The sequence below is a fragment of the Helicoverpa zea genome, chromosome 17, assembly GCF_022581195.2.
Source record: "Helicoverpa zea isolate HzStark_Cry1AcR chromosome 17, ilHelZeax1.1, whole genome shotgun sequence".
NCBI lineage: Eukaryota > Metazoa > Arthropoda > Insecta > Lepidoptera > Noctuidae > Helicoverpa > Helicoverpa zea.
The window spans coordinates 3,013,406-3,026,741 of NC_061468.1; the positions used below are offsets into that span (position 1 = coordinate 3,013,406).

At 35.9% G+C, this 13,336-nt stretch overlaps 1 protein-coding gene across 2 annotated transcripts in view; it reads right to left on the reverse strand.

The window, feature by feature from the left end:
- Positions 1-23: 23 nt before the first annotated feature.
- LOC124638029 (adipokinetic hormone/corazonin-related peptide receptor variant I-like) overlaps positions 24-13,336 on the reverse strand; it is a 109,913-nt gene continuing 96,600 nt past the window's right edge. Inside the window, exons 4-9 of one of the 2 annotated variants that reach the window (XM_047174801.1) lie at positions 11,244-11,392; positions 6,145-6,288; positions 2,524-2,687; positions 2,053-2,176; positions 1,694-1,850; positions 24-1,256 (exon numbers count right to left, since the gene is read on the reverse strand). In XM_047174801.1, the coding sequence (XP_047030757.1) occupies positions 1,044-1,256; positions 1,694-1,850; positions 2,053-2,176; positions 2,524-2,687; positions 6,145-6,288; positions 11,244-11,392 (951 nt within the window). In that variant the 3' untranslated portion in view covers positions 24-1,043. The remainder of the gene's footprint in view (positions 1,257-1,693; positions 1,851-2,052; positions 2,177-2,523; positions 2,688-6,144; positions 6,289-11,243; positions 11,393-13,336) is intronic. The other variant, XM_047174802.1, reaches the window with a different exon arrangement.

The window sequence follows — 13,336 nt, forward strand, 5'->3', positions numbered from 1 at the left end:
CTTATGTAATAGAAACAACAGAATTTTTCATTATTTTTTATTTAAAAAATTAGCTTTTGCATTAAACTTAGGATTAAGATTTGGTACAAAAATTTCATATCTCTTTGTATGTATAGAGCTGAGTCTCTATCACCTCACAGCCAAGGTACACCTTTACACTACTAAACAAAAAAATAAAAGAATTTCAGTTTACAACTAAAGTTAAACAAAAACAACCTTCAAAGAAATAACAAATATAGTGTTTGGTATCAAAATACCTACTAAGGACTTATCGTCTGTCAGTCAGTCTTATTGAATAAATATATACGTAATAACTTAAGCGTGTTCTCATTGGAATGTAAACTTCACTTGCTGGAAAGCCATGAGTATCCTAGTTGTGTCGAAGAACTAGAGAATCAATTGCGATTGTCATTCTATCGAACAATCGTGACGTCACAATGTCAATTGACGAAGCCTCATTTACCTAGCTAACAGCTATTAATTAAGGACTATATTTATAGCTAATTCACTTACAGGAATGTTACATATCAGTGCGTAACACTCAACAACTATACTTACATTACGCTACTCAGAAGGCATGGCACAAACCGTTCGAACCGTAGTCTTTGTGTAACCTATCGCAACCAAGATATGTTTCAAGACTCCACCTTAAAGCTTTCTTTTACACACAAAAGAAATTCAATAACGATATTCAATCCCTTTTCAAATAGTTATCGGATACAGAAAAACTATAACTACATCGATAACGTTATTGTTAACCGTTATTTGTTTCCCAGCACTGGTTTTATACAGATCGCAATCATGAGTTGTCTTGATTGTAGTAAAGTTTTTGTTTGTTATGAATGTTCATGTAATATAACATTACAAAACAGCAACAGTTGATGCTAGGACCACGTGCACCGTCCACCATTTTGCGTCAAACTTTAAAACGAATGTCTTTGCGATATCAATTCACCCAAGCACCTTGAAAGATTTACAGAAGTAGTTTTCACTAAAATGTATCTAAACACAATTATAAGGCGAGAGAGGATTGAGTCCGGTGGCTATACCATGCCATTGCTAACATGGTTGTTATTGATTGTGTTCCAATGTTTTTGTGAGCCGTTCTGTGTGTTGTATGTGGAGTCGCGGCGGCCATTGCGCTCACTGCCCACAGAGTTCCTGGCTCTTGCCAGGGTAGCCGCCGATATCTCCATAGATTCACCGTAAGGAAGTCTTGAACCACGCCTCATGCTGCCGCTTCGACATCGAACGTTCTGGAAATAGGGATATCATGTTATTATTATGTAGCACTTATTTTAACTAAATATGAAGAAAGAGCACTGTTATATCTGTGATTCGGAGAGCATGTTAAATTGTAGATCCCGGCTGACATTTAACATCCTTTGCAGTTAATACGGGTAGTTAGGGGCCAGTAAGTTTGACAACCAGTCTAACCAAGGGCACTGGGTTGCCCGGGTCGAGGAGGCAGTCGCTCTTTGTAAAATACTGGTTACATCCGGTAAGACTGGTAGCCGGCCCCAACACAGTTGGGAAAAGGCACGGGAGATGATGATGAAGAATTAGCCATTAGACTAAAAGATAATGGTGTTATACATATAACAAGAATCCCTTAAGAAGCTTTCATAATTATAGAGGTTACAGGAAAGTAGAAGAAGACAACACCGATAATTATCCAAAAGCCGGGACTTACGAAGTAACTCACCCGTCCGGCGCGCCATGACCAGCGATTCCTGTTGAACACGCCGTACACGATGGGGTTCGCGCACGAGTTGGTACACGAGAACAACCACATCGCCTTCTGAATGGCCGGGTCCAGGCTCTTTAGAGATTCCTTGTCGATCCAGTACCTGGAAACGGCATTTCCCATGAATTTGATGATACGTAGATGTAAAATTACTTTTTGCAAGTCGTTGGTAATACAGAAAAAAAAAATCTGTGGAAATATTAACCTTATTTCTGTAGGATCGAGTATCTGAGTACTCATGCTTAGAAAGTATAAACATAGAATAAGGAATATTAATTGCATTTAAAACTTCTTGCAATACTTACCATAAACAATAACAGTAGTAAGGAGACCAACAAGTAAAAAACACTAGAACTATGGTGACTGTCATTTTGAGTGTCCGAGCGCGCGCTCGCCCCAAAATGCCCACGCCGCTTCGACGCATCTTATCTGCAATCATTATATTGGAATTATTTGATGTCATCGCGTACTGCATTAAGCAAGCTAAACTTAATACAATGGAGGAGTAAAAATATACGCAATATTGACCATTGAAAGTCCATGAGAAAGAAGAGACGGAATAGGTTATCTGCTTGTCAGTGGACGCCACAAATTAATTGTATGTTTAAACGGAGATGCTTGCCGAGTTCTAGCTATGAGTTCATTTAAGAACATTGATTTATACAAGCCCACACGCAACGCTTGTAAACAAACTATACCTATAATAAAACACAGCTTCCATGACTAAGTCCAACAAAATATGACTGTTTACCTACAATATCTCATAGTACGCTTACCATTAGAAGTATTAGCTCTGCGTATGATCTCAAGCAGCGCAGCAGACGAGCAGTAGAGAGTGGACAGCAACGGTATGACGTACATGAGTATCATGTTCACTAAGAAGTACGCGAACTCGTGGCACTCCGTCGGCAGTGAGCCGTAAGACACGCACTGGTAGTATCTGGAATTTTCATAAAGGTAAAGTTTAAAACATTTAAACAATTCAAACATTTAAATTCAAATTCATTTAATTAATTCATTTAAATTCAAATTCATTTTAATTCAAATTCAAACATTTAAAAATTGACTTCATTAATCAATCTTCTTCGTGCCCTGTTCCTAAGTTATTTATAGTCGGTTCACTATGTTTTCTGCCCTCATTTACCTTTGCAGTTCTGACAGACCTAATTTAACATGCAATTCCTTCTTATTCGAGTCTTCTTTCGTGCTATAATTGGACTATCTACTAATACGTATATTATAATTGAAATACTATTACAGGAATTCCTATAACCCAGAAGGTAACTGAAGAGTAAAGAGAAGAGAGACCGCCTAAATATCTAATGACATCAATATATTGCTTTGAAATTAATTTCCTTGAAGTGAGTATACAATAATATCATGCTAAATAAAGAATAACAAGTCTCTTATTTCAAACCCTAATGACTGACGTAGGCAATAAAATATAGCACTTAAGCCTAATTTATTGATATTACATCAATCATTCCTGAACCTTTCGACTGTTTATTACCGAACCACTGCCGAAAGTCGTAACTAAACGAGACTTGTAGTAAGTATGTAATGTATCGCTTTACCGTATCGAGAGCCATAATGGTTGAGCAGTCAGGTAATTGAATATTATAGATGTTATTTCGTTTATAGCTTCAAATTAACTACGTAACGATGAAAACTATTTCAGTTACAACTATTTATGTAGCGGAAATTCCCTCAATACAAATAGAGTTTGTGACCGTGTTTATGTAAATAGATGTACTCTATATTATTAGCGTGGTAGTTGCAAGCTCAATAACCCTGTTCTATCGGCACGGTTTACGATCGGCGTCGGCTAGCCAAGAGCATTTCTTTTAGTTGCCATCAAATCTATGGATATGCTGATTGCTATCGTGAATGTTTTTACGACATTGGTATTGAAAGCCATTTTGGAATTCTACAGTGGTAAGTAGGTTACTGATAGTGGATAGACGTGCACTTTCTTGAATCTGGGATAACTCAATTCTCCCTTTGTATTGTCTTTTCAAAATAAAATGGCTTAAATGTTACAAACTATCAGAAAGTACCACTGTTAATATGTGTAGATGCCTAATTCATTCAAAACATGTATTTCAATGAGCAACATAAGGCAACATTAAGTCTTACCAGTATAATACCTACATGATAATGCACCCAATACCGAACTGTCTATTTCAATTTCCTGTTTATTACCTTCCATTATGAACGCACATCCGACACATAAGCTTACACTTAGATAGTACACATCTCTTCTATCATCGATCTTTTGATCAATAGCATAAACATTTATAGCGTCTATCGTCTAGAATCTAGATTAGAGGCTGAACTAGGCATGAATGTGGCATCATCTGTGGATTCTGTGCCAATATTGCGCCTAGATTCCTATCTAGTGTTTACGGAGCATCAGATCAAAAGATATGCGAGTATTCCGGTGTCTATATTGATGTGAATGTGTTATAGTCATGAGTAAGGAAATATAAGCGGAGATGCCAGTAAAGAAGTAGGTCAGGTGTCTTCTTCTAGGTCAAATTCATTCGGTGGCCACGAACAAAACGATCAGTTACGTGTGAACTGACGAGGCGAGTTTTTTGAGACATCTGCCAAAATGGTCGGGTCCAAAGAAGGCGTAGTAGGGCGAAAAGAGTATCGTTCCTCGTCCCCCGCTAACCCGCATAGCGATTTTCCGTTATGCCACCTCTGCTAGTCATTTTGTTCTCGATGGTTAAAGTTTATAACTATCATCGGATTGCATTTGTATGCAGCACGTATTTCCTGCAGTGTGGTTTGTGTGCGTGACACATGGAAATGGTATTTTAAATCGGATGTTTGTAAATTCGTCGGCTTGAAATATTTAGGTTTCTCTAAAATGAAGTGAAAATATAGACGAGATTAATAATCAAATAAAACACAGATTTGTATTTTTGACAGCCCGAGGTACATTAGTATTAAAACATAACCCTCCTTGGCAGTCGGATTTACGTTAGTACAAAACACTGAGTTCAAAATCCAATTTTCAAGAGAAATATACTTTCTTGTTAAAAAATAAATACTCTTTTATATTTGCAATTGTCTTGTAACGACTCCTAGAAATCTACAAAGCAAAGTCAAGAAATTGTTCTTAAAAATTTGGTTACGCTCTACCTCCCGAAATGTTATTAGACAACATTTTCAAGAAAAACTACGTGATTACCGTAGAGTAGGTTGTACGAGACGAGAGAAATCGCAGGAATTCCCAGCGGCTTCAAAGGAGGAAGTAATTTAAATAACTTGAGAAACTCTTTGACTTTCATCCAAGTTAAGTATCATTTGAAATCTTTACAATTCGTTAACCTTTCGGAATGCGTCAGCGAGCGCCGAGGCTCGGGAGTCGTGTCCCGCGAGATCTTACTGACCTTTTTACAATTTTCACACGAAGTACCCACGCACAGCTAAGGATCACCCCTTTCTAATATTAGAAATCAGAAAGTTATTCTGTCTGCTAGTAAAACGACAGAAACTTTCGTGGAACTAAAGTGCTTGAACCCTCAACCCTGTCAAGTTTTGACGTACCTTAGGGCGGGTGGCACCGCGGGAAACAGCTAGTATATGTTATTATCCTACACATGTTTCGAATACTCAATAAAATGTTTGTGAAGTAGGCTTTTGATGGGATTCGTCAGCGTATGGATTAATTTTCGATGAATATTAATCTCGTGTCAAACATGTGAGGTCAACGAACCATGAATTGGCGCTAAAAAGTACTTAAGTAATGAAATATTGAGCGCGAATGTTTCACACAGTTTTTTCGAGAAAAGAATATGTTAGTTGCCGACTTAGTTTATAAATGTTTTTCAGTAAGTAATCGTTGTTATGTTCATTAAAAGTCTGGATTTCAAGATCCTTTGATGTTAAATTCAAATTGCAATGTCTCCGAACTTCTTAAGAAAAAGTTCAAACATTCACAAATGAAAAAACTTTATCCGATTAAAGAAATCTTTGTTGAACTTTGGTTGAATGCTATGTATTTTCAATGGAAATATACTCAATAACGAAGCAAAAGAAAATAAATCTCCCTTTGATTTTTTTATTCATATGCGAATTCCAAGTAATAAAATATAAAAAAATGTATATTACTTGGTTATTACTTGGTGCTAATTTAAATAATAGGTACATAGCGAAGAGATAGTCGTATATTGACAACATAGTTAGCAGATAAAAAACATCACAATATTCAAAAAGAATACTCGTATGAACAAAACACTAGTACCCACATTTAGACGTAACTACGTAGGGTGGTTGCAGAGCATTGCTTTGATTTTGTTCCGTTTAACGTCTAGACCGTTCACTCGCTGTTAGTATTTTTCACGCTGTAGCAGGTACTTTTTGTGACGTGATGAGGTGGCACTTACCCCTTAACATCAGGATGCTCTTCCACGTGGAAGATGAAGCTCTGCGGCAGACTGGCGAGGCCGGCGCAGACCCACGCCGTGATCAGTGCCCTGCGCACGCGCGCCTCCCACGTCACGTTCAATGGCTTCAAGATGGCGTAGTATCTGTAATACAATAATTTTATTTTTGTAAATAACGAAAGAAGACCAGGAAGATTGATATTATTTTCAATCTCAGTAACTCCTAACACCAGTTTTGAGTGACCGTTTAAAACGCACCGAGTTTTACTGATCGGAAAACGATTTGGAACCATGCAATATCCTTTCGTAGATAAAAAAAAAATTTGTTCATCCAAGTTTATTTATTTACCTTTAATTATTGTTTCTCTTAAAACTTAGTTATCAATTAGGTGCTGCGTGTTTTATATTATTATATCGGCTAACTTTTAACTAGATTGATTAGTGGTATTATAAAAACTTCGGTAACCACTTATATTGGCTAATAAATAAAAAAAACTTCCATCTTACTACTTAACATCTTTTAATAACTTCATTGATCTAGACCAAGTTTCGGCCATATTTTGAAATATTTTATCAGATATTTAGTAAGTTCAGACTTTTAAACTTTCTACAAATAATTACTTTGAACCAACTTATTTTTGATCTTAGGCTTAATTAAGAAATATTTTAACATATTCTTGCATGTATTTAAGCAACCGTTTTTCACAATATATGTAGTTAATACTTTAATGTATTAATTTTACACTCTCAGGTAACTTGGGTTCGACAGGTTGCTAATTGTTTGAACAACAAAGGGTTGGATAATTTTCTAAATTAAAGTTGGTCCATTAAATATTTTAACAGAGAAGAGCTAAAATTATCCTGTACTTAGCATCTGGTTAGGTTTGTACTTTAGAACAAGCTCAATTAGGTGGAATAGATTAAGGTTTTCATGGACAGATAACTAGGTACAGCAATTAAATTTTAATGGCTTTTTCGGGTAATTTTTTATTGTTTTTTTTTTTCAAACTTTTAAATATGTGGTTTAGTTTAGATTTAAGTGCTGAAAAAAAAATATTTTCCAAAAGAATATTTATTTATCGTCTTTTCGATTTCAGGGCCAATGTTCAAAAAAATCTAATGTAGTTACGTATTAGTAAGCAAGGAATCACCAAAAACATAGAATATGAATAAACGTCTGTCTCTCCACTCCTCCTAAAACTCATTTATACATACTTTCACACCTGAACAGAAAATACACAACTAGACAATGTTAGTAGACAATGTAATGTAATAAATGTAATGTAATGTAATAAATGTAAAAAAAGGTTACGTAGAGACAGCGAGCCTGGAATTCGGACAGCTGACTGATCGATCTCGTTCGATGACCCGAAACACCGCACACGTACATACACACACATATTTACGTACTAACATATACATAGGTAGTTACCTAGGTATGTCATTATTGTCGCTGATAGAGTCCGTGGGTAGTAATGATGTATGTATATGCATATGCCATGGAGAACAAAATGACTAGCGGAGATGTCACAACGGAAAATTTTCTGATTAAGAAAAACTTAAGTCGCCAAAATTCGGGTGTTCGTAAGACGAGGAACGCCTTCTTTGGATCCCACCCATTTTTTTTAAAACCAACAATCTACGACAAATATGTCAAACAAGTTACCCAAACGCCTTGTTAGTTCAGTCATAACTGATCGTTTTGTTCACGACAACTGGACGTATTTGACCTAGAAGAAGCCTGCCTTATGGCATCTCCGCTCATCTTTCCTTCCTCCATGATGTACATGTATGCATATCCTCAATTCGTAGGTGTACAGTACACTGCAATACGTTTACTGGAGTTACTCAGAGAGTTATACTGGAATGTTTGCTTAGATTCCGAGATGTATTTGACCTACCTACCTATGTAGGTTAGCACGTTATATGTATGTATCCGCTTATTTCACGACTCTATTGCATGTAGCATTGTAATTGCTACACCATATCATAGTAGCGCAAAAATCATGATTTTACAGATATTTTGCGTAGGGATAATAAATATAGCTTCTTTGATTGCCTGAAAAAATTGCCAATTATATGGTTGATATATCTGTCAAATAAAAAAGTTTACAGATTGTTATTGTTTAAAAATTGTGATTGGCAAGAGTTTAATATTTATGTATAAGCATTTTTTAGAGCCTAGCAAAGTGTAAAGTTCCGATCGGATGTGTGATAAGCACTCACAAACTTCAAAGCTACGCAAGTTCAAAGCCGGTTTTTTAATTTTCCGCACTTAGAAAGCTCTAGAACACAACGAAGCCAAGAGCCCTCGGTTTGCGCAACAAGTAAGGTAAGTACGAAAACAAAGTCTGGAATACAGGTATATTAAAGCTGAAAGAATCTTATTTCTTTTTGTTAAAATAAAGCCTCAATGACACTTCACATATCTGGAGACTATTATGAACCTACTCTTTATTTCGCCATTCACGACTCTTCAAACTGTGGCTTATCATGAAATATTGAATTCTGCTCATGAAAAATTGAATTCTGTTCTTGAATTGGAGGGTATATATTATGTAAGCTTTTGACTCATTTTCTTTCATGTTTTTCTTATGATTATGCGCTACATGACATCTTTTATATCTCACTATTCCAAGAATCAAAAAAAGTTATGTATTGATTATGACCTACTCATAGTCAAAGGATGAATTTGCACGAATAATTCTAGTCGAAGTAAAAAAAAATGCAAATAAAACCAACCTATTCAATAAAACATTTTGAACCATTTGCCACAGCCCTAATAATCTAAAATTTTATACTAAAGGGAAGGGTCATATCTAGGGATTGCAATCCGGTCCGGCGGATCCGGTAATCCGGCGGATCCGGCGTGTTTTTGGACCTACCGGATCCGGTGAGGCGGCGCCGGATCCGACTGCCGGATCCGGTAAAGCAAGAAATCGCGAGCGCGAGCGCGACGTTGCCATATCGCTAGACGTCCGCATCTGATTCCATGTCATTGTCGATAGAAAAAAAAATAACATTAAAAGAGGAACTGGAAAATCAAATCCTGCAAGAAAAAAAAGGGTATAGGGGGAAAGTTATAGCTAGAAAAGATACAGATTTTGAGAAAATCCTTAAAAAAGAAATGAATGGATATGAAGTAGAAGGAGTAAAAGGAAAACACTTATCGCTTATCTACGATTACATAATGGCAATCAAACCAACTAGTGTAGAGGCAGAAAGGGCCTTCTCTGCGGCAGGCTATATATGCAGTCCCATCAGGAGCAGATTGGGGGATACTACAATCAATACTATATGTTTTCTTAGATCGTTTTTCCAGGCCAACAAATAATATTTACTTGAATGTTAAAAACAAGTAGCATTTAGTTTTGCAATGCAACTAAATGAGATATTTAATTGCATTGCAAAACTAAATGCTACTTGTTTTATTTTTTAGGTTTAGGAGCTGAAGCTGATTTTATAAGTACAAATTTAAAAGACTGTTTTCTTTAATTAAAACTATATAGATTATTAATAAGAGTTTAATAGTATTATTAGTTATTACTTAAGTACTTTCAGATACTTACATGCAGCAAGTCAGACTGATTAATTACTTTACAAATAGTACCAAAAATTACAATTAATGCTAAGAAATATAATTAAAAGTGATTTCATTTTCCATCAACGTGTTTTCATTTTCTTTTTATGTGCTATTATCAAAACTAAATGCAAGGCCCTAAGTAAGTTTAAAATCCGGCCGGATCCGGCCGGATCCGGCCGGATTGGCGTCAATCCGGTGAAATCCGGCCGGATTGAAAATTATACCGGATTGCAATCCCTAGTCATATCTGATGGAACATGTGTCGCGTATTAGTGGTCGCGTAACGCCAATACAATCAAATATAGCTACTATATAACATTCAATCTTTCACACATAACCGATGATGTGTTAGTGCATCGATCATACGTTCACGATACGCTTGACGCATTTCCCATCATGTATAGGAGAGTTGCCTATATTGTACCAGTTAACAAACTTCACAAGCTACCACAAAAACTTCTTTATTTTAAGGGAATGTATTACTATAAATAAAAAGGTTGTTCTATTAGCAATAATTTTGTATTGAAAGAAAATGAAGAATTTCAAAAATATATATGAAAATTAAAGTTTTTAAAAAAGTCTCAAAAAGTACAATTTAGGAAACCGGTTTCCTTAATTGTACCACAGGTTTCCTAAATTGTACTTCATATTCTAAATGAGATTAAAGTGATTCTTATTAACTAAAAGTACAAACATGTTTATGAAAAATATTATTCTAAATATTAGTTGATAAAATAAAATATGGAAAAGTATTTGGAATTAAAATTTCATTTTTCGGTTTATTTTTCAAACAATCTAAGGCCTTTTTTAAGTCATCTTGTGTCTTTTATAATACTTTTTATCTTCTCCAGACATCTGAAAACATTTCAATCTAGTACACGTAAATATTTCATTTACGTAAATTGTACCGGTACATTTTATTGGTAGGTGCCAGGTGTGGTAACACCTGGTACAAATTAGGCAACTCTAACTTTTAATTTTATTTGAACCGGCATTATAACCTCGAAATGCTTAACATAAAACAATAGTCTCAAAAAGGGTCACTAATATGTCTACTTTCCAAAAACATACATAACAGTTGCAGTGTATTTACCGTTGCTACAAGAAATCCTTAGGTAAACACCCATAAAACAATACTAGAACGCCGCAAAACATATTTTTGTTTACTACAATTTACTCTGTTGTGTGTTATCGAATCCAAAATGGCAGCGTTTGCATCATTTTGGTAGTACTGCTTTTTGGTGTTACCCATTTAAAACTAAACATTACAGTTTAGTAGATTTTGAGGTGGTACAATTTACGAACCGGTCCAATTTATGCAACTCGACCCTATAAACTTCCCTTACAGCTAAAAAGCTTACCTATCAACAGCGATACAAATAAGCACGAAGCTGGAGAGGTATAGCCCGAAGGTCCGGATGAACATCATGACCCGGCACATGAGGTCTCCGGCCAGCCACTGCACGGTGCCTGCCCACGCGATCTATACTGAATTACAATAGTATAGCTAACTCACCTATCAACAGCGATACAGATAAGCACGAAGCTGGAGAGGTATAGCCCGAAGGTCCGGGTGAACATCATGACCCGGCACATGAGGTCTCCGGCCAGCCACTGCACGGTGCCTGCCCACGCGATCTCCAGCGGCATCATGAGGAATGTCACCTGCAACAACACTGCGATGCGTTTCATTTGCTGCTTTAATTACGGCCCTTCTTAAACTTTATTGGCCATACTACAAAAACTTTTAAACGTCTGTTGGACGCTTGTCTAAAAAAATGTCAAATTATGACGTTGAAATTAGGTCCATTTTGCAGCCACACTTTTTTTTAGACAAGTGTTAAGCAGGTGTTTAAGGTTTTGTAGTAAGGCCATTTTTGGCCTGGAATTGTCGATATGACGTCACTATGGCTCTTCGTACATACAAGTTTCATCTTTTGAAATAGGTATGTTTAATAAAATGAGTGACGTTATATCGACAATTCCAGGAGTCAAGCATTCAAAAACGCAGCAACGCCAAGCTTTGCGCATTAGAAAAGTTTGTCGGACTCATTGTAAGAAAGGCACTCACAAAGTCTTAAATTTGTATGTATCAAAAATAGTTATTTGTTATACAAGAGTGCAAAGTTGCTTTTTAACCGCGTGCTCAATTTTGATGACCGAGCAAGCGAAGGATTCTAAAATTGAATCCTGAGCGATAGCGAGGGAATCAAAAGAGCAAAGGTGAAAAATCTTTGCACTCGAGTGCAACACGTAACTTTTCATCCCACCTCATCGAGGAAATGCAAAAAAAACAAAATGGCGCGCACATATGAGTATCAAATTAAATAGAAGTACGTATTTAAGTTCATTTACTTGAAATAGCAGTTTAAAAATGAAACGAGGTTAAAAATCTATGTAAAAACAATAATAGAAATTACTTAATTAATTGAATAATTATTTTAAGCAGTATTTTATTTACTTAATATGTATTTGTTTGAAAAGTCTTATCAAGATTGTCACAAATGGAGTATTGCACACGATGTTCTAAATTCAAATCACTTTGCCGCTCTAGAGGATAAAAACGGCTTTTGCGCTCAGATACCAAAGGGTAAAACTACTCTTTCCGAGATGGTGGGATGAAAAAAAATTTGTTCGCCGGCCTGGGAACTAGTAAGCAAATTAACAGATAGATAAAAATTGCGAATTGATATTAAAGGTACATTTCCGAGGTATGGGGTATCGCACGACTGGCATATACCGCATGTGGTTAAATCGGATTAATACACAGATTATAGCCGCACTCGACAGATTTCATTTTTAAGATTTTTCTAGTAATAAGCTTAAATAAATACGTTATCATCATTACTAGATGTTTCTTGCAGTTTTCTCCTGATACATCATTCTTCTTGCTATCAAATGAAAGTAGTCAATAAACCTTGAAAGCTTAGTTTACAAACAAACTCACTCCTAGGTTTATGATTTCAAGTAAGAATTTAACACAGCCAGTTTCATAACTCCAATGTTTGGGTCCGCCTAAAGTAAACTACTAAACACAACTTCGAGTGAATAAATGATTCAGGAAACACGGAAATAAATTCACAGAATGTAAATAAAAACGAACTGGGCTCTATTTGGAACTTTATATGTACGGATAAGGTAAAATCTTTCAAAAATAAAAACGTCTGAACTAAAGACCTCCTTCTGTTTGAGAAGACGTTTAAATCTATATCTATACTAATATTATAAAGAGGAAAACTTTGTTTGTTTGTTTGGTTGTAATGGATAAACTCAAAAACTACTGGACCGATTTTAAATATTCTTTCACCATTAGAAAGCTATATTATCTGCGAGTAACAAGGGCTATATTTTATCCCGGTGCGGGCAGTAGCTCCCACGGGACGCGGGTGAAACCGCGGGAAAACGGCTAGTATTACATAATCGTGCTACACAGTACCTCTCTGCCGAAACACATCAATCATTGAGCTACACGAAAAGAGTTATGGTAAAATATAAATAACAGTTAAGGGGGATGAATACAACAAAAAATATCGGGCCTTATTTTTATTAACTTTTAAAATTAACAGCGGTGCGTAATCCCACAGTGAAGCTTTTTAGTTAAATCATTTT